We start from the raw sequence: 21,696 nt of genomic DNA, 5'->3' as shown, positions 1-21,696 counted from the left end.
ATGAAGAACAAACCAGTATGCAGCAATCCTCCAAGGCCTCAGCTTCAGTTCCTGCCCTGACTTCCTTCAGTGATAGACTGTGATCAGGGTATGTAAGATACATAAACTCTTTCCTCCCAAGTTGTTTTTGGTCATTGTGGTTATTATGACAGTAGAAAGCAAGCTAGGACCCAAGGTTAAAAATATAGGGATCAAATACTAGAGGTAAAAGAATGGCTTTCATAATAATAGAATTCCTTTGGCAATTACTCACTGATGGTCGGAGGATGAAAAAGTAGTATCCAGGGGAAAGGCATGGTCAGAAACAGTTACCGTTTTGTTGAAAGTGAATGTTCTGCCACTTGGTTCCAGCTGACACAAAGTCTACCCTAATCCTTACCCTGGAACTGGGCAAGAAACATGCCCAGTTTCCATTAGTGTTTTGAGAGAGCATACTCCTTTTTGGGTATTGTGTCCTTAGTCTGGTGAATCACCTGTTACTTGACTTTCTGTGATGGTTTCAAAAAACTTTGAAAAAATTTCATGTTGAGTGTGGCACAGCATGCTTATGGAGGTCAGCTGGCCACGTAGGCGAGTTGGTTCTCTCCTCCTATCACATAGGTTCCAAGGACAGAAGTCAGGTCATCGGCGGTGGCCAGTGTCTTTACTTGCAACCATGTAAAGGAAGCAGCACAGAGCCGGAGAGGCTGTGCTTTCTTTTTATTTCCCCCAGAAAATTGATTGTAACAGCGAATTAAATTCCATCCATGAGTACTTGATAACATGGCTTGGGGATCTCCTGGGCTCATTCTCATGGCATGAGTTCCTTCACACAGGGGGCCTCTGATAAAACTGATGTCACAATATTAGTAAGCCAGACCACAGATTTGGATTAGAAATGAAAGAAGAATCTGTCTGGAGACATTTTATGTATGAAGGGATTCCAAGGAAAGAGCCAGATTCCCCAGATGTGTCTGTCGGTGAAAAACACCAGCGACTGGCCAGACTTTGGCTCCTAAGGCTTAAGTGACTCATTATTTACTTTTCTCTCCATTCTGTGACAGAATACCAGACAGAAGCAGCGTTAAGGGAGGAAGGACTGATTTTCATCCATGGCTTCAGAACACGAGTGCCTGCCATCTTAGCAGATATGAACCAGAGACAGGCTTGCCCCCAGTGACCATTGATAACAGCTAGAGCTCATGCCCCCAAAAGATTTCACAACCTCCTAACAGTGCCACCAGATGGAGACCGAATGTTCAGACACATAATCCTGTGGGGGCAAACCCACTATAACAGGTGAGGGGGATTTGAGTATTACTATTCCATTATTCGTGTGTTGGGAGGATGTATTTCCATTATTTGTGTGTTAGGAGGATTTATTACTATTCCATTATCCGTGTGTCAGGAGGATGTGAGCATTGCTATTCCATTATCTGTGTGTCAGGAGGATCTATTACTATGCCATTATTCGTGTGTTAGGAGGATGTATTTCCATTATTCGTGTGTTAGGATTTATTACTATGCCATTATTCGTGTGTTAGGAGGATGTATTTCCATTATTCGTGTGTTAGGAGGATGTGAGCATTGCCATTCCAGTATCCGTGTGTCAGGAGGATTTATTACTATGCCATTATTCGTGTGTCAGGAGGATGTATTTCCATTATTTGTGTGTTAGAAGGATGTGGGTATTGCTATTCCATTATCCGTGTGTCAGGAGGATGTGGGTATTGCTATTCCATTATCCGTGTGTCAGGAGGATGTGGGTATTGCTATTCCATTATCCGGGTGTCAGGAGGATGTATTTCCATTATTCATGTGTTAGAAGGATGTGAGTATTGCTATTCCATTATCCGTGTGTTAGGAGGATGTATTTCCATTGTTCGTGTGTTAGGAGGATATGAGTATTACTATTCCGTTATTTGTGTGTTAGGGAGAATTGGGATAACATGATCTGGAAAGACATTATTAACAATGAAGGTGTTCACGGTGAAGGGGGCTAGCATGACCTGCAACAGCAAAGCTGTCAAAGCCCTCTGGCAACACACAGAAACTTGCAGGTAAAAACTATTAACAGGCAAACTTCCAGGAGGGGCTCCCAGGCACATGCCTTTCATTGTATTACTTATCTGATAATTGGCTTCACTAGGGTAGCAGGTCCAGTCAGAGTAGTCTGCCACCTTTGTTTCCTGTGAGCCCTTAAGAGATTCACACTAGTGGGAGCAAAGGGGCTTAGGACAGGCTTCCGCTCCTTCAGATCTGGGGAGGTAGAAAGATAGGACTCAAGAGCGGCTAAGATTTTCATAAACAACTGTAAAGCAGCTCACAAGAACTAAATTTTAAGAAATTAGGAGCTCTTCATATCCTGAGAAGGCATGTGAGCAGTTCTCCTCAGGATTGAGTTCTCTGAAATAAACAAACCAGGATGTTTTTATGTCTATGATTAGCATTTAAAAATAATTTATTTTTATGTGTATTGGTGTTTTGCCTGTATGTATGTCTGTGTGAGGGTGCCGTATCCCCTGGAACTGGACTTAAAGACAGTTGTGAGCTGCCCTGTGAGTGCTGGGAATTGAACCCAAAGTGGAAGGCTGCTACAAAAACATGCCACAGTCCACTGGCTTTCAGTTTGGGAAATCCCTTGCCTCTTAGCGACACAAGATGAATGATGTTTTAAATTGGGGAGGTTCAGGAGATAGGTTTTAGTTAGGACTTGTTACTATTTTTGCATTTTCTTTGAAGAAAGAGTATCTATCTAGATCTCTAAAAAATCTAATACTATAAGTTTGACTATTATATGATTTTTAATTTGTATTTTTAAACATTACATTCTTAAACGAGTTGCATAATCATAACACCTTAAACAAGAGTAGAAATATATAGTATAGCAAATTTGACCTTAAATTTGTATTAATAAACCAAAATTCATGCCAATGTATTCTGAGACTAACAGTTTTTTTTTGATTACAGACTTAATAATCTACCTTTCTAAAAATCATTTCTATATCATATCCCCTTTTTTTCTTTAGAAAGAGATTGCCTATGAACATTAACCATTTATAACCAATCCTCTTTAAATGAAAACAAACACTTATAAACAATATTTTGGGAATTTGGATATAGTTTTCTATACTACTTTTTGTTGATTGGGGATGCTAGAATCTTATGGGGATCCTGAGAAAATTTAGCATTGCGGTTGAGAAAATTTAGCATTGCGGTTAAGTCTTGGCTGTAGTAGTCTGTGATGCTGCATAATCTCAACAGCCTTGACGCTGTTTGGGACGTTAGATCACCTGGGTCATCACTTCCATGGATACCTCAGAGGGTCTTGCTCAACCAAACCATTATAGGAGGAATCCACAGCTTCTCATCTTCTGTGGAAACAGAAGCAGAAGCTCTTTTCAAAGCAACATACTTAGACCCAAATTTTGAAGTCAAGATACCTTTATGTTGGTTTAGCTTAGCAGCCCTCACAATCAAAAGTCTCTCTGTAGTTAGCTCATTAAGAGTCAAAAAATCCAAAGAAAACACAATAGTATACATAATCCAGACTGTATATTTTCTCATTTTTATGTGGCTTATTATAACTTTATTATTTATTTGGTTTTGTTTTTTTTCGAGACAGGGTTTCTCTATAGCTTTGGAGCCTGTCCTGGAACTAGCTCTTGTAGACCAGGCTGGTCTCGAACTCACAGAGATCTGCCTGCCTCTGCCTCCTGAGTGCTGGGATTAAAGGTGTGAGCCACTATCGCCCGGCTTATTTATTTGAACCTGTTTATTATCTTTAGTTTTTAATTTATGACTCTATCCTTTTCTTCCCAAGCCTATGTATATTTATCAAATACATTGTGACCCATTTAGAGGGTGTTTTGTCTGAAATCTGTCTTTATTGTGTATCTGTAATCATTTTTTGACCAGGAGAGTTTTAAAAAATGCTAAGCGGGCATGGTTAGGACCAAAGCCAAGGCTTTGGCTGTTGGCTTCGCCTGTCTGACTTTTTAACATGGTAGAGGTATGTTCACTGCTAGCTCTGGGAGCCATGCTTACTGACCCAACTCTGGGGACGCAGCAGGTCTATGCCGCCATCAAGCAGCTTATAACATGCTGCCCACAAACCCTACTTAAGTGCTCTGTAGCAGGATCTCTCAAAAAAAAAAAAAGCATGAAACAGGAGGCCATATCTTAAAGGAGCTGTACATCTGCTTGCCACAAGCAAACAGAGCCTATCTGAAAAAATATGGCTACCAAAAAGCCATTTCTGACCTTGTGTGTCTAGAATCCTTTTTTAAAAAAGCTTTCTCAGGCTTTCTGTGGATGTACAATGCCCTACGTTGGGCACCATTTTTTCTCCTGCCCACCAGTTCCCGAATAACTATTCTAAGCCTTAATATTAATTACAAACTGTTTGGCCTATTATCTCAGGCTTATTTATTAACTAGCCTTTACATAATCTTAAATTAACCCATTTCTATTAATCCATGTATTGCCACGTGGCCATGGCGCTACCTAACACCTTGCTTCTCTGGCATCCGACTCTGCCTTCTTTCTTCCTGTATTCAGTTTGGCTTGCCAGCCTCACTATATTTTTCCCTGCGATAGGCCAAAGCAGCTTATTAACCAATAGTAATGAAACATATTAACAGCATACAGAGGGCTGTCCCACATCAGCTATCCAGTGCCTATAATGTCTTTGCATTTGGATAAACGATGTGATTAGTTTTGCCACTGGCCCCAGGATGAACTATATCTTAATACTCATTTCTGATTTGGATGAGCCTCTGGAGTTACTTTTCAACTGGTGTCGGAGTAGAAATTTTGAAGCTACTAGATTATTTTCTAGCTAAGATTTTCCCCCTGGAGGCTGGGGCAGAATTTCTGTGGCCTGAATATATGCCCTCAAATCCATCAGTTGAAACTGATTCACCAATGTGATATTAGGGGTGGGGCTTTTACGAAGTGATTATGTCATTTGGGTCAGAGACCAAATGAATGGACTGGAGGGAAACTGTTAGGTCCTGTTTGGATTTTCACTGTGAGGGTGCAAGAGGCACTATCTTGGAAGCAGAGAACAGCCTGTTTCTGACACCAACCTGCTGATTACTTCATCCTGGCCATCTCAGCCTCCAGCAATGTTGAGAGTAAATATCTATCCTTTAGAACACCAAGTTTCACGAATAGTTTTGTGTGTATGTGTGAAGGTCTATATGCATATGTGTGCATTTACTGGCCAGAGAATAATCCCGGGTGTCATCCTTAGGTACAGAATCCCCCTCCTTCAAGACAAGGCCACTCATTGGCCTGGAGCTCAACAACAGGCTTGATTGCCCCAGGAGTTCTCTTCTGTCTCCTGTGCTGGGGTTATGAGAATGGGCCAGAGCCCACAGGTTCTCATAATCGCAAGGCAAAAACGTCACCAAGTCATCACATGTTCTTTTAAAGCAGCAAGAACTAAGACAGCTATCCATATGTATTAGCCAGCTTTTCATCACTCTTGTAAATACCTGAGAAAACCAACTTTATTATTAATTTTGGTTTTTTGAGACAGGGTTTCTCTGTAGCTTTGAAGCCTGTCCTGGAACTAGCTCTTGTAGACCAGGCTGGCCTTGAACTCATAGAGATCCACCTGCCTCTGCCTCCTGAGTGCTGGGATTAAAGGTGTGCGCCACCACTGCCTGATGAGATAACCAACTTATAAAGATAAAAAAAATTATTTTGGGAAGCTGGAGAGATGGCTCAGCATTTAAGAGCATTGACTGCCCTCCCAGAGGACCTGGGTTCAATGCCCAGCCCCCATGTGGTAGTTCACAACTGTCTGTAAGTCCAGTTCCAGGGAATCTGACACCCTCACATAGATATATATGCAGGCAAAACACCAATGCACATAAAATAGAAATAAATAAACCATTAAGGACAAAAAACAAAACATTATTTTAGCTTACAAATTCTGGAGGCATGTTTTAGTCCATGATTGACTGGTCAATTACTTTGGGTCTAACAGTAAGATAAACATTTAAGGTGGAAATAAAGCTACTCATCTCACTAGCCAGGAAGCAAAAAGATGGGTGATGTCACACCCATTCCTTCCAAGGGCACTCTCCGGTCCTTCAAGTGACCCAAGCACCTTCTATTACGTCCTACATCCTAAAGGTTCCAGTACACCTCTCAATAGTGATGTCAGTCTTAATGCACTGACTTTTAGGAGGATGTTCAACATCCAGATCATTGCAACTTAAGACATCAATGACAATAGTGCAGTGGTTTAAGCCTATAGTCCCAGCTACAGGGAAGACTGAGTCAGGAGGACTTAAGCCAAGAAGTCTGAAGCCAGCTTATGAAAGCCAGACCTTGTCTTCAAATGGCTTGTCTCATCCTAGGAAATGGGGTCTAATGAAATTTTGCTATTTAACCAAAAAAAAAAAAAAAAAAAAAAAACCCAAAAAACACAAGACTACCAGTAAACCTTACATTTTAATTGATTTTAATGATTATTGCTCATCTGCAAGGATTAATATTGCATTCATTAAAAATCATTCAATACAAAATGATTATTTTCCTCCCAAGTTGGTCTCCACATGTTCCCTCTGATGCCAGACATTTTCCAGTGTCCTTTGTTACATGGCTTGACAGAGACGAGCCCTTACCTATTATTCCTATGGACACAGTAATAGACACAGGACCAGAGGGCAGATTAGAGGACAGCAAGAACTGGGCCCCTTCCCTCCAGCACAGCTGACCAAATGGATACACTGTTGTTGGCCAAGGTAAGTCCCTCCTGAATGTGGTGTTCTGACTGGCTGGTTAAGTGCCCTAGGAACGGGGTCTTCAAATGTTAGCATATATAGAGAAGAAAGCACGATCACATTGGCAAGGAGCAAGAAGAGACTGAGTAGGGAGAAACGGGAGAGGAAAGGCAAAAAAGTTTTGGCAAGATAATTGTTCCCTGCTAAGAAGATGCAGGGTAAAAGCTTTCCTTTCTTGTATTTCTCTTTTTGATGCCTGTTTCTCTAATCAGTGGAAAGAGAGACGTAAACATTTCTAGTACCTAGAATTAACAACGCATAACCCATCTTTGAAGGATCACAAGCTAGAACACATTCAGGACTTAAAATCCTGGATAATTATATACTTAAAGCTTGTGAGCATGAAGCTCGTTTGACTATGCAGAGATACTGGCTAGCGGGGTGAGTGGCCTGGGAATAAATCTCTCTGATCATTAGAGGGCCTCTTGGAATTATCTTGGAACATGAATCAGGATGTACTTTCTCTACCAACTCTTCCTTAAGATCTCAGCTTATAATTTTTATTCATTTACTTTTTTGTGGCAAGTGTCAATCAAAAGCGGCACCATGTCTATAAAGCTAACACCAGACAAGGCCTACAGTTCTGGACATATTATATAGTTATATTTGTTTCACCTTGGCCCAATTTATCATTCTTTCTCCCCATCTATACAAACATCCCTTCAAATAGTTTAGGTTGCAGAAGCACAGCTGCCCACAAGTTTGCTCTTAAAGGATAAACCCTAAAGATGGGGCTCAGTGTTTTATACTGAGTAATGGCTCAAGAAATTGGCTGTCAGCATAAGCTGCATGAGGCAGAGCTAGGAAATTTTGCTTATGGCTCCAGTTCACTGATGCTATAAACTATGGGCTAGAAACACAAGGGGCTCATCAGAGTCTGAGACTAGTATTTTTCTAGCCTCACCTCTTCATACTTCGCTTCAAAGGTTCAAGAGATATTGGTAACCACCTGAGCTGTTCCTCAGTGTCAACATAAAATTTTTCCTTAATTTAAAGAAATACAACAGAAATAAATGCTAAGGGACAAAATTCAACTTGATAGAATGCAGTTTAGTTAAAAACTACAACGAGAGAGACTGGTGGAAGGGCTGAACTACAAATCCAAGTGAACCTACTGAGTTTAACAACACAACTCTGCGCCAGACATGCCACCTTACACAGGAAACACAGCTTAGAGTTTCTAGGGGGAGTGGACATGCACCACCTACATCTAACCTACCTGGCTGGAAGGACCATCCTGGCTCTTCTGAAGAAGTGAAAGAACACTAGTTCCAGCAGCAAGGAAACTGGCTCTTTTAAGGCAATTTAGACACTGCAGATTGTTCCACATAGGAGATATCTTAGCATTTTTTGTTAATAAGATAATTAAATACAACCAAAGTCCCCACAAATGGTTAAAGAATCGACTTTCTGGGCTGCAGAGTTAAACCTTTCTTTAGTGATTACGGTGAGAAACCTTCAACCTCAGTTTCACCTAAAGAGCCATGGAGCAAGTTTCTGTGTGGTCTGCAAAACTCGAATGATGAGATGAGAAAACAAAAATGAAATTATAGAAAAAAATCAAAAGGAAAGTAAGAAGAAGAAAATAAAAGTTATCTTAAAAAATACTCTATTAGAGTTGGGTGGTTCATGTGGACTGGTCACTGTAATACGTCCATTAGTATCTGAAAAGAGAGAGATGGACCAGTTAACATGCCGTCTATATGAGCATCAAGGGATCAGCTACAGTATTGTCTCCAGCTTCCTCCCAGCCCAGACTGGAGGGATTTCTACATGGGTTCCTCCTGGGGTGAAGCTCCCCTTCTAAAGCTTTAGAATACTTTACATTTATTGGCAGATTCACAATTTTTCTACCTTGTTAATCTGGTTTTCTGCAGGGCTGGGGACTGAACCCATGGAGTGACTCCCTATGATAGGCAAACACTGGACTCAACAACCTGGTCATTTCCCTGCTAATTTGCAGTGGTGGCCTTATACTCTTCAATAGCAGGCATGACACACCTTTGCTGAAGAAAGCTGGCTGTGCTGGCTGATCTAACATTGGGGAAGAAGCTCTTTATTGTCTTTTTCCTAGTTACCTGTAGTAATTAGGTTTGAATGGCCCATTTTTGTTGAGTCCCAGATACTTTGCTTGGTCATCTGTCAGTTCGGTCAGGTGGGCATCAAATGACGGCAGGTGCAAGCTGGCAACATATTCGTCTAGGAAGAGAAAAGTAGCAGGGGAGCAGGAGACTAGTCAGATATGCCTCCTAGGATAGTCTCCCCCTCTATCTTCATTTTAAAGCCACTTAGGAAGACAACAAAAATGGAATAACCCTGAAAAAAACCACAACTTGAAATATTTGATTAATTAAGAAAACTTTCAAAGCTGCAAAGAGGGAAATTACCTCTTTTAGTACCCACAAGGGCAAGTAAAGGCCATCTACAAGGTCAGCACATGGCTAACTTATACTTCCCCATCTTTCTCTGTCAGATTAGGCTTCACCTGAGTGGTTACCATGTCATATACTACACTCAGCTTCCTGTGGCAACTTCCTTAACTAGATTAAATTATTGTTTAAATCATGAATCACAAAGAAGATTCCAGCAGGTTCAAAAGAGCCTACTATCACTGACATTTATTTAGGGTAAGATTCCTAAAGCCACAAATTTTAGGCTCATGGATTTTTTTTTAATATTTATTTATTTATTATGTATACAATATTCTGTCTGTGTGTATGCCCACAGGCCAGAGGAGGGCACCAGACCCCATTACAGATGGTTGTGAGCCACCATGTGGTTGCTGGGAATTGAACTCAGGACCATTGGAAGAGCAGGCAATGCTCTTAACCTCTGAGCCATCTCTCCAGCCCGGGGCTCATGGATTTCTAAGGCACATGTTTACTACTGTTCCATAGATAAATTTCCCTAACTTTTATGAATACAACTTCTTAAAAAAAAAATCTAGCAGCTAGAGACATGGCTCAAAAGTTAAGGCACTTGCTGTTCTTCCTAGACCCAGGTTTGATTTCCAGCACCCATGTGGCAGCTCATTTGTAACTTCAGTTCCAGGCAATCTGATACCCTCTTTTATCTTTGACAAGCAACAGGCAAGCCTGTAGTCAGATATACAGGTAGGCAAAACACCCATAAACATAAAAAAAAATCAAAACACCCACATACATAAAAAAATTAAACAAACAAAAATCCAAGAGCAATCATTTGAAGAAAACAGAGTAAGAATTTAATTTTTTAAAATGTGTATACATCTTTTCCTGCATGTTTGTACCACATGTGTGCCTGGTGCTCATCAAGCCCAGAAGAGGGCACTAGGTCCCTTGGAACTGGAGTTACAGATGGCTGTGAGCCACCATGTGGGTGCTGGGACCTGAACCTGAGATCTCTGCATACGCAGCAAGTGCTCTTAACCACTAGCATCTATCTCTCCAGCCAGCAAGCTGTCTTTTAGCTTAGTCAAGCATCTGGACTAGCTAAATGTATGTGCTGGGTACCACTATGAAGAAAGGCAAAGAGTTAGAGATGTTTATGCCACATGAACAAAGTTTAAGTAATCATACAGAGGTACAGAAGGTTGAGAAAGAGAATGATAGGACAACTTGTTTCTGTTTCTCTCACTTTGGTCTAGGCTGTACTTAGTTGCACTGGGAAATCTGATGAGCTCTGGAAGGATAAGAACACCTTCCTTATTTAGCTCAGATTCTACAATTCTGTAAAACACAGTGTTATTCTCATGTTATTACTCATAAAATATGGAGGCTCGTGGTGCTAACAGAATGCCTCCTAAGGCCAAGCATCTATTAGGCACTAGAAGAGCAATCAGAACCCAACTATATCCAGTGATTTTTTTTCAGGAAAGTAATTTTACAAAGTCATGCAGCCAACCAGGATTAATGCAGGTTTCAGCTTCTACTCACCCATTTTCTTAGGAAGTAAGTACACATCCTGTTTGTAGCGCCCCTCAGGTGCATTATAGAGTTCTATCAGTGCCAAAGCCTAAAGTGGGGAGGAGGACCAGGAAACAAAGCACTTCTTAGACAGGGACATAACAGTGCTCATCCTGAGAGCACTCAGAACTCTGCCCTGAGATAAACACTAGCTGATACAAGTGCAAGTGATGTTTTGTTTGGTTTCTAACAAGAGACACACTGAAATAACTAAGCTGAACACTGTAATTTCAGCTGAGCAGTCAATACAGAGACACAATCAGAGGAGAAAGTGTGAGCCTCAACAACCTAGGACAAGAAGTGCAATATTCTCACCAGAACCCTGATCTGTACTGTGCCCAGTTCCATATATCTCACCACATACCTGTGTTGTAGCTGTGATAGAGAGAACAAAGGTAGGAACTGTGGAGCAGCTCAAATTGAGTAAACGACCCTGGAAGGGAAGAGAGATGAGCTGAGCTGCCATCTTTCAGGTTCTCAAACACAGGAAAGAAAGACTTTACATCCTCTGCACTCCACTTGGAGAGGAAGAATTACAGTTTCAGAGCAGGACTCCAGGTTTTAGTACTTTACAAATCTGTGTGAAGGCTGAAATCAGTCAAGGGCAGGAAACAGTGTATGTACTTAGCAAAAGGGAGGTTTCCCTGAGTGCTTCTCTTTTAGGGGATAGACAGTTGGGGAAACACACCTTTATCGGAAGACAGGACTCCGAGGAACATGGGTCCTAGTATTTCCCACTGTCTCCCCCCCCCCCCCCCCCCCCCCCGTGGATCTAGTACCCTGTACAGTCTTCGGTGTGTGTTACCTCCCCCTCCCTGTGGATCTAGTACCCTGTACAGTCTTCGGTGTGTGTTACCTCTGCAAGAAGGACAACTCGTTTGCCATCAGGCCAAATGACATGGTCCACCTGAGAGCGCACTCGCTCCCATGTTAGCTCTGGAGTGCGGAGGCTGGTCTGGAAGGAAGAACGGTTAGTCCGTTGTGGCTCTAGTGAAATGCAGACAAAAGCACAGCTCTAACAGGAGAAACCTCACCACATCGATTTCCGTGTTGGAGTGGCCCATATTGCATACGATGCAACTATTTTTCATTCGGTCCAAATGCTCCCGTGTCACCACATTCTTATTTCCTAAAATAAAGAAGAGTGGCTGAGGAAGAAGAAGATGCTGGGCACTTCAAGTACCAGCTATTTCCAGTTAGAACCTGGGAGACATCTGCTTCCACAAAAGAGCTTGCACACACTGTGAGAAAGATATGTATAACAAAATATGAAAAATCACCAAGGGAAAAGCTCTTTCTTTTGGAAAACATTAAAAGTTCTGAGAACTTACTCTAAGCCTGAGACTTCATACAGACAGGTATTTCCTTTTGTGTCCCTTTTGAGATTCAGCCTGAGAGTTAACTTTGCTCTACATGTACCAAGGCACTGATACTCACCTGTGCAAGTTATTACAACATCGACCTGCCGGATGACTTCATTTAGCTTCACCACCCTGAACCCATCCATGCTGGAAGGAAAGAAGTAACACTATAAGCAAAGCAAAGTGTGTGTGTGTGTGTGTGTGTGTGTGTGTGCGTGTGTGTCATTGATAAAACTTTCTGAAATGATCACGAAATTAGAAAACAAAATCTCCTTCTGAGGTAAAAGATAACATTATCTCCCAGAAACAGTAAGTGATAAGTTATACTAAACTGCATACATACTGGCTCCTGCAGAGCCCCAAGATTCTACACAGGAAGAAAAAATGTCAAGAGGCCCTAGAATTAGTGTGAAGGGAACAAAGCCATATTATTCTTCTCTTCCTGGGAGACTTCTATGAAAAACAACCAAGTGATTCAATCATCAACTCTCAGAAATAAAAAGCACGTATATCAAATCTAATAGACTCATTACTCTAGCCTTACCAGGCCTGCAGAGCACAGATGGGGTCAATTTCTGTGATGTAGACAATTGCTCCAAGGGCCTTGAGAGCAGCACAGCAGCCCTTTCCTACCTGCAGAACACAGGAAAGGCAAGTTGCCAGGTCTAATAACATGATCATTGGGGGCAGACAAGGTTCTGAGGAGGCAGGAATTAATCTTCTTTGAATTACTCATCATTTAAGTGAACACTCCAACCCAGCTGGAGCAGAGAGAAACCTAAACCAGGTTGTAAACTTCAATTAGAGATAATTTAGTAGACATGTTGTAACAAGAGTGGGGGAAAGGGAGGCTTTGGGTAACAGTTAACATTATGGAAACAAGATCAAACAAGAACAACTCTGAGTTCGTATTCCATAAAAACCCGGTGAACTCACTGGCAATGTGTCCACTCAATAGCCAGCAGCCCAAGAACTTTAGTGGACCATTGCTGAAGACAATAATAAAACTTCCTAGACCCTATTCCAGCTTAGAGACAGTCAACTATAATGTCATGTCAGTTTCTCCATTCTAATGCAAGTCATAAAATGGGGATAAAATGCTACTTATTCACTTGAATTGTATTTCATAAAAGATTATAACTAGGGAAGCAATAATGTTGACATCAATCAATAAGAAAAACTGGCAAAATATGAAAAGTCAATACATTCTATACCTTTAATTCACATATATGAAGAAGACTTTTGCTACTATTTTCTTTTTTTTTTTTTCTTGGTTTTTCAAGACAGGGTTTCTCTGTGTAGCCCTAGCTGTCCTGGAACTCACTTTGTAGCCCAGGCTGGCCTCACAGAGATCCCCCTTCCTCTCCTCCCGAGAGCTACTGTTTTCAAGCACAGTATGGAAACATACTCTGATCAATTCAACAACGTTTCCAGCCTGACTCCTTCACCCAGTGTTTCTATTAAGCCCTTCTGGTAAGAAAAAACAGAGACACAGGGGCCCAGCTATTTACCTCACCATAACCACACACCACCACTTGTTTCCCACCAAACATCACATCTGTGGTCCTCTTCAGGCTGTGGAAAAAGACAAGGACTCAACTCAAACAGTATTAGCAACTCAGTCCCATTGTACCAAATTAAAGCGTAGGGCAATGCCCAAGAGAAATTCAACTGGAAGCTGGCTGAGGTCACTGTGAAACAGGCCCCTTTAATGACATGTAAAGGAGGGAGACCACAGAGGCAAGCTGTAGGTATCAGACTAGCATGTCAAACAAATCCCACTGGTTCCCTACAAGTCTGAATATACACATTTGAACATACCCATCCAAAATGGATTCTCGGCAGCAGTACAAGTTATCAAACTTCTGTTTGGTAACAGAATCATTGACATTCATGGCTGGAACACAGAGCTTGCCAGCTTTGGAGAGCTGATACAGCCTAAAGGGAGAAGAAGCCACAAAAACAAACACATACGAAGTTAGGTGATAAAACAGTACACAGCAAAACCTGCTTCAAATTCCATGCTGCCCTTCTTAGTGTTGGTTATCACCTAAGTCTTATTTATTTGGAAACATGATTATTTTCTTGTCATTTCTCAACTCATTTCTTCTATCTTTACCCTTTAATTTTGGAAGGAATATATACATTTTCAGTTCAAATAATTCACTGCTCTTCCACAAAAGGAACACTATATTCTTAGGCCAGCATTTTTCTAGCTTTAAACACTCATGTCTACTTCTGGTAAACAAAGATTACAATGATTCTGATGTGGTTTCCTGTGTCTGTGAGAACAATCATGTGCAGTGTGCCCCCAGTAGAGCAATACTCCTAGATAGCATTTAGTTATTTCCACCAAGCCACCAGTGCATCTCCAGTTTTACTTTTTCTTGCATCACATGTAGTTTTGCAATAGGCTTTCCCCTCCATATTTAAAATGTAAGACTACAATACAACATTGAATACAATTTTCCAAGACACAATATTCGCTACAGCCCTTCCCCCAAATAATTGATAATTAATTATTTAGTGGAATAAATGGGAGAGGTAAAAAACATGTGAATTAGAATCTGGAAAAAAAACTCCTTCTAAGGCAACTTTGATTTTCAAAAGTAAAAAACTCAGTTTTATCCAAGGAAGACACTCCCACTTAGTTATTTTACGTCTGAAACACAGCCCTAAAGCCTAGGAGAGACCAGAAGAATTTGATGAGGCAAGGACACAAGGGGCAGCTACTCCAGAATCTGTTACCTGTGAACACCAGTCACGCTCTCTTCCACAATGCCTCGGATCTTCTTAAACACGTTTGGATACTTCTTATAAACCCAGTGGGTTAAGTCTCCCCCATCATCCAGGATCTACAGAACAGCCAGAAGACTTCTATGGGCATTCAGGCTGCTAGAGCTAGGGGGAACTTTGAGCCCACTTTCTACACTAGTGAGAGAGCCCTGTATGTCTTGGAAGAGCACTTCTTAAAGATCCACAGAGTAGGCATAGACAGTGGAAACAGTTAAATCTATTGGTGTAAAGTGGTTAAAAGAATTCCTAAATGTGTTCTGGGTTACAGTGGAAAGATTTTGTTTTGTTTTGAAGATTAGATCTTGCTATGTTGCTCAGGCTGGTCTAAGCAAGGACTCCTCCTGCTTTAGCCTCTCAAATGCTGGGATTACAGGCATGCACAACCATGCCCAGCTACAGTAAACAAATTTTACAAATCTTGGACTCATTTTCAGTCTAGCTGAAATATGCAGCTCCTTGAATGCAGAAGGAGAGCTGGGGCAGGAAGGGAAGAAATAAAAGTCCTACTCCAAAGAGGGACCACATCACTTCCTCCTGTTCATTTTGCTGTGTTTTCAACCATGTCCACCTAAGCTTACCCTTCCCCCACATTTCCATTCAGTACTCAGAGACTTTTTTCCTTTCCTTTCTTTCTTTTCTTTCCTTTTCTTTCTTTCTCTTTCTCTTCCTTCCTTCCTTCCTTTCTTTCTTTTTTTGGTGCTGGAGATTGAATCCAGGGCCTTGTGTGCCTCAGACCCAAACCGAGTAGGTATTGTGTTATGAACACTTTAGCAATAGAGTCAGTAAATAAGATCAAACATACAAAAATATATTTAGGGAACCATGCTTTAAGGGAGAAAAGGAAATAAATCCATAGTCAAAAGTATGGAATGGACATGAATTATTACCATGTTAGCTTGCCACCCATCCATGTTGACACAGCGGTCAATGCACCACCAGAAATCATCTTCCGACTCGCCCTTCCAAGCGAACACTGCAACTCCTATGGAGACAAATAAATCAGCTATCTTCCTTTGAGGTGCATCCTACATCAGTACCACTTTCTGAAATCCATGTGAAGAAGACAAGAAACAATTCTAAAGATGAAACTTAAAGAGTAAAAAGTAAAATCAAATAGTACTTTCAGTTTAGAAATTACTTTAGTTAGGAATTAAGAGGTTTTTGTTTCAAAAATATCTTGAAGCCATAAAGGCCAATTTTACTTTATACTGCATCTTAAGGAGGCAAAATTAAATATGTAAAACAAAGCTCCTTCTAGAACACGTGTACATCAGCAGACATCTCAAAAATAATGTAAATGTTCAATGAGGAAGTAAAATCATGTGGCCGTATGAACGAACGATGTGGTCAGTTTTGAGTGACAAGAAAAATTACTTCTGAAAATGCAACGTTTAGGTTATAAAAACGTGCACACACTAAGATTTGGCTCACCAATATAATGCATAGAAAGCAACTTGCCAAATCTTTGGTTATTTTGAATTTCCTAAATCTTCTACAATAAACGCTTATCAGGCAAGAATTAGAGCAAGCCCTAGAGTGTGAGTTTCTGAAGATCTTAAGGTGGTGGTGGCAGGTCCTCAGACAAACTCCACGCGGTTGGGCTTCTGAATGTTCTAACAATAAAAATTTATTTAAATTAATTAAACTCATCAGCACAAACATTTTAGTGCACTAATGAGTACCAAATAAGCAATTAACTATCAATATAAAAGACCCTGTTCATAGTATTCTGCCAAGACTGATAAAACTTTTGAGGAGATCAGCAGAATCCAGTTTAATCCATTTGACCTTAGAATTGGGCATTTCCTTTTTTTTTTAAGTATACCTTGATTTTAGCGTAAATTTCTTCCTGTTCTCTCCACCCCTCTGGTGGCGTTGGGATGGAATTTACTGTTGTGCCGCATGTCAGGGAAACACTCCATCTTGGAGCTTCATCTTCAGCTCTGTTGTTTTAAGACTGCTCAAGTTTATAGTTCCCAGAATACACGGTATAATGGTAATTTTTAATTACCTGAAGCAAAGCTGGTAAAAAAGTGGGAACTTACCAGCTTCAGCCAGTGCTGCAGCTACTTCATTCTGAGTTGAATAGATGTTGCAAGCAGACCAGCGGCACTGGGCCCCCAGGGCACAGAGTGTCTCAATCAATACCTGTATGAATGAACAGAAAGACAGGGTGAGAAGAGTGGGCTCTCCAGGAGCAGGGGACAAATCTCAGCAAGAACACAATATCTATACCTTCACAGCAGTTGGCCCTACCCTGGAGAGTTACACCAAAGTTCAATTCAGCTGTGTGGCACACTGTTACTTAACTATATCTGAAAGACATATTCCTAAAAGTCCTTGAGCATTTTTATAACAATCATTTTACAACCTCCTCCATCAGGTGTGCTAAAAATGGGTTTAGTATATGAACAAAAGTAAAGCATGCTCCATGGTTGGACAGGGAGGTCCCAATCTATCTAATAGCACTTGGATTCGCTAGGTAGGAAAGGCATGATTATTTTTAATTAAAAAAATGTTTTCTTCCTCTTATATTACAAGTCCTCTGTTTTCTTCCAACAAACTTACCGCTGTCTGGGCCGTGATGTGTGTACAGCCTACTATTTTAGCACCAGCCAAAGGCTTCTCTCCCTGAGCACGTTTCCTGAGTGAAATCAGAGCAGACATGTCTGTGGAAGAACAAAGGATCTGAGCAAGGTCCACACTACCAATACCATTTGATCCTGCCCAGCCACAGCAGATGGGGTAGAACATGCCAAGTATATTTCCCTGATGAGAATTGGAGAGTTACAATGTTGTTTCTGCTTTATATATACAAGGACTGAGAAGAGAATGAATTAAACTTTCAAAACTGGCCAAAGTAGACAGTGAGTCTCCCCAGAAGAGAGGGAAGTAGTTATAGACAGATTTATGTACATCCTCATCAAACCAGGAGGAATGACTTTGACTTCAGGGGAAGATTCTTGCAGTAATGAACATACCTTCAAAATGAAACAAACAAAAAAAAAAAAAACCAGAAGAGCAGAGACCCCTGGAGTACAGTAGTGGAATAGAGAAACCAAGATTCAGCTGATTATCAGTCACCTTTACTTTGTTCCAGTAGAGGGTGCCTAGGACTTAAGGAGCCCCAGGCTGCCTCAACCTTAGCTTAGAGCCCTGCCACATCAGCTACTTCTGGGGAATGTGGCACTCTGGTCTTGACAGCTACAAAAATATCCCACACAACTAACCACTATATTGTGATCCGACACTTGCTGACTACGCACTGTTGACCTGTGAATATGGTGGCATGACGAGGAAAACAGAAACCACTCTGTAATTAGCACGCACTGGGAAAAGGAAAACAAATGTAAGCATCCTAAGGCTTAGTTTCCATACAGGGAGAAGTGTTTATCCAAAGCAAGAAACTGTCCTTTCCAGGACACTGCACTTGCCCAGGTCTTGGTAAGGAGTGCAAAGGGGCTTCTGGTCCGCCACTCACTCCCCTCTTTACCTTGCTCTGCAATCTCAATCTCCCGACGTCCAAACTCTGCCTGCTTGATGTTCTTCACACAGAAATTGCTGCTGCCCTTCGAGTTGGTTTGCTGCTTCTCTCGGGGGGAAACCTCATCATCTGAACTATCTGTGTAGGATGCAGCTAGAGCCAGCCAAGAAATAGAGAGAAAAATCTCATTGGTTCAAATTCCACTGAGTGCAGTCCCCTAGGGACTCTCATTTAAGTGAAGAGAACAATTTTAATTGCAGGTCCCTTTGACACCATCAGTTTTGCTCCTCTAGGCTCTAACAGCTGGTGTGAATAAAGCTACATCTCCCAGCACTGCAGCTCCTTCTCCCTCTCTAACGACACTGCGCCACAAGGGTCTAATCCTGTACATAACAGTAACTTGGCCCATCAGGACTGTAACCAGATCCTGAAAAAGATGGAGTAACAGGAATAAGAAATGCTCTTTCTAGAGATCACGAGTTCTCACACTTACACTTGTTCCCTGGCCAAAGTTTCCATTTGGTAGGTTTCGGGAGGTACTCAAGAGACAGCATTTCCAATAAGTTTCCAGGTGCTGCTCCTGAGAATGACTGATAAGATGAAAGCAATTCTCAAGGGATTTTATACCAGGCTGTGCTCCAGGAATACAGAAAGGACAGAAAACAAGCAGATCTTTCTGACAGCTTTGAGGAAAAAGTCTGTCAAGAAGATAAGTCTGACATAAAAGCTTCACCTAAGATTTGCGTCCATCCTCAGCTGTGCAATAGGGCCACAGTCACTCGTCACCTCTGCAGTCATGTCTTCTCTCTGAACTGAACGTTTTCCTGGTCAGCATTCTGGCTACTGGACTGAGGCTCTCTTACTGACTTCCAGATATGTCCTCCAAAGGGACAGAAGCCCAGGCAACACACAAACACTACCACAGGCCATTTTCCCCACTCTAACAATTCAGCTGTTACTAAGCTTTAAAAAATGTTCTAAGGGTTTCTGTAAGATGACCATCAAGACCTTTGAAGATTTCATGCATTCTACTTCTTCTTTCCTTCCAAAACTCAGTTTTCCACATAAAATTTCCTTGTCTGTTACCTGCAACCGCTCTGCTTATCACACTAATTTAGTTTGTCACTTCAAGATACCTTTTTATTTATGATAGCATTGTATTTGGGATTGTTTCTTGCATGTTTTAGCCCCCACAGAATCCATAACAATCATTTATTTCAGTTTATCCTGTACACCTATATTTGTTCTTGCTTACCTGTCCTGCCTATATTGGATGGGTTATCAGTGGCATAGGAAAGAGATAACATTTTCTTTGATAATTGTTTTTTTACATTTCTTAAACCTCTCATCCAGCCCTTAAAGTTAATAATACAATGCAAACAATATTATTAAGAGACAATGAAGGGCGTTCTAAACAAATCCTTCATTAACTTTAATAGCAATCTGGACTTTGGACGAACCTCTTAATCTTTTAACTGTTTCTTCTGTTGAATGATGAAGGAGTGGTATAGATGCCTCTAATGTTTCCTCCTACTATTTTCTATGATTCAAAAGCTTCTGTGAATGTGTGTGAGTCCAGAGAAGTCATCCCAGTCTCAGTTGGTTCACTCTGGGTACCATTCACCTTTTTTTTCTTTCTTTTTTTTTTCTTGGGACATAGGCTTCCTCACTGAGAACTGGAGCTTAATGATTTAGGTTAGGACAGGCAGTTGGCCAGTCAGTGAACTCTAGGAATCTTCTTGTCTTCCTAGTACAGGAACTACAAGAATGCATCACCATACCTGGCTTTTTAGGTGGGTGCTGAGGATTGAACTTAGGTTCTCATGCGTGCTTAGTAAGTCCTACACTGAGCCATCTCCCCAGTCTCTCCAGTTACTCTCTAATACCTTCTCTGCGACTGAGACAGGCACAATTTAATTAGAACAAACACTTTCTATAGATGGCTAAGAAGGAGGAGAGGAAGCTGCTGGAGCCACGTTATAATACTTTATATCTTCCCATTCCAGACGTTAATAGGGGAAGACACAGCCAATATAAAGGGTAATCTTGTAAATAAAGGAGACAAAACACCAGTTGTCATAATTCAAGCAGTCTTAGTGACAAAGAGAAAAACACAGGTGGAAGGGAGTATTTTATACAAAGAACTTATGTTTAAAAGTATATTTCTTTTTAAATGCCAGTTCTGAAAGCCAAAATACTCCTGATTCTACCCTTAGTAAAGAGGACATAGCGACTTCCCAATACCACCAATGGGCAATGCTCACAGACCACACAGAAACAGCCTGGAAAAGAGAGCCTCAACAAAAGCATCTTCGCTACAAGTCTTGCTGGGACGGATTTCCAGTCTAGACAAGTGAAGAGCACTAGGCAGTGATCAGGGGAGACAGAGAGGACATGAAGTTCACACCTACCTGAACTGTAGCTGTCTGTGGAGGACTGGGAGATGGAACGGGACAAAGACCTCCGGCCAGTCTTAGTAGGGAATTTGGTGAACTCCTGCATGTCATCAGCAAACTGGATTTGCTAAAAGAGTTAAAAAGATAAAAAGCTGAAAACTTAGTACAAGGAAATACTATGGGTTTTATTTATCATGAGTGTGTGTGCACATGAGCACACACCTGGAGCCAGAGGACAAACTGTGGGAGTCAGTTCTCTCCTTCTAGCATGTGGGCCCTAGGGATGGAACTTAAGTTGTCAAGCTTGGTGGCAGGCATCTTTATCCCGAGTCATCTTGTTGGTCCAATGTATTTCATTTTCCAAGGCCATACACAAACTTCCCCCGAAGTCAACATTATCATGTAGTTCCTACTATGCCAGCAATTCTCATCAGGAAGGAGGAGGCTCGCTGACCCTCTTTTAAAGACCAGCTACGGTTGCTTCCCAATCATTTCAGTAAGACTTGGATTGGCAGGGGAGGAGGGTAATTCTGAAAGCCAATTTATTTTAGTAACTGTACAATTTTACCAAATTTTCTTCCTTCCCTTTTATATAATCTTCAACACTAAACTCTTTACCCTTTCTCCCAATTCTATCAGAAAACAAATATAATCTCATATCTGTTTTTTGCTCTAAGTCTCTTCTAGCATATTCTTCTTCTGAATTTGGCAGTGGCGTAGCTTTTGGATAGAATACTTAGCAATGGCAAAACATATTACAGTGTTAATATCACAGTCCAGCTATGCATCTGTATTCCATAAAACCAATGTAGTATTGCCAGAGTTTTCTAGACCCAGAAAAAATTTAACATATCTTTGCTACACAATATAAACAAACCAGGAAGTAGATCCATGACTCGGTAGTCAAAGCCCTGATTGCTCTTTTGAAGGACCTGG

General features: G+C 41.1%; 1 protein-coding gene across 3 annotated transcripts in view; it reads right to left on the bottom strand.

Moving 5' to 3' along the window:
• Positions 1-6,440: 6,440 nt before the first annotated feature.
• Positions 6,441-21,696, bottom strand: part of LOC121457994 (S-adenosylhomocysteine hydrolase-like protein 1) — a 34,273-nt gene continuing 19,017 nt past the window's right edge. The window contains exons 2-17 of one of the 3 annotated variants that reach the window (XM_041667140.1): positions 20,776-20,887; positions 18,374-18,517; positions 17,449-17,549; positions 16,926-17,028; positions 15,768-15,862; positions 14,833-14,939; positions 13,906-14,022; positions 13,596-13,659; positions 12,629-12,717; positions 12,161-12,231; positions 11,758-11,852; positions 11,580-11,678; positions 11,088-11,156; positions 10,694-10,772; positions 8,858-8,978; positions 6,441-8,443 (exon numbers count right to left, since the gene is read on the bottom strand). In XM_041667140.1, the coding sequence (XP_041523074.1) occupies positions 8,437-8,443; positions 8,858-8,978; positions 10,694-10,772; positions 11,088-11,156; positions 11,580-11,678; positions 11,758-11,852; positions 12,161-12,231; positions 12,629-12,717; positions 13,596-13,659; positions 13,906-14,022; positions 14,833-14,939; positions 15,768-15,862; positions 16,926-17,028; positions 17,449-17,549; positions 18,374-18,517; positions 20,776-20,887 (1,473 nt within the window). In that variant the 3' untranslated portion in view covers positions 6,441-8,436. Of the gene's footprint in view, positions 8,444-8,853; positions 8,979-10,693; positions 10,773-11,087; positions 11,157-11,579; positions 11,679-11,757; positions 11,853-12,160; positions 12,232-12,628; positions 12,718-13,595; positions 13,660-13,905; positions 14,023-14,832; positions 14,940-15,767; positions 15,863-16,925; positions 17,029-17,448; positions 17,550-18,373; positions 18,518-20,775; positions 20,888-21,696 lie in introns of those variants that run through there. The other 2 variants (XM_041667214.1, XM_041667289.1) reach the window with 2 other exon arrangements.

The sequence above is a fragment of the Microtus oregoni genome, unplaced genomic scaffold (genome assembly GCF_018167655.1).
Source record: "Microtus oregoni isolate MIOR12 unplaced genomic scaffold, Mior012 000000F_ref0000247, whole genome shotgun sequence".
Classification (NCBI taxonomy): Eukaryota; Metazoa; Chordata; class Mammalia; order Rodentia; family Cricetidae; genus Microtus; species Microtus oregoni.
This window is presented reverse-complemented; position numbering and strand designations above follow the sequence as displayed.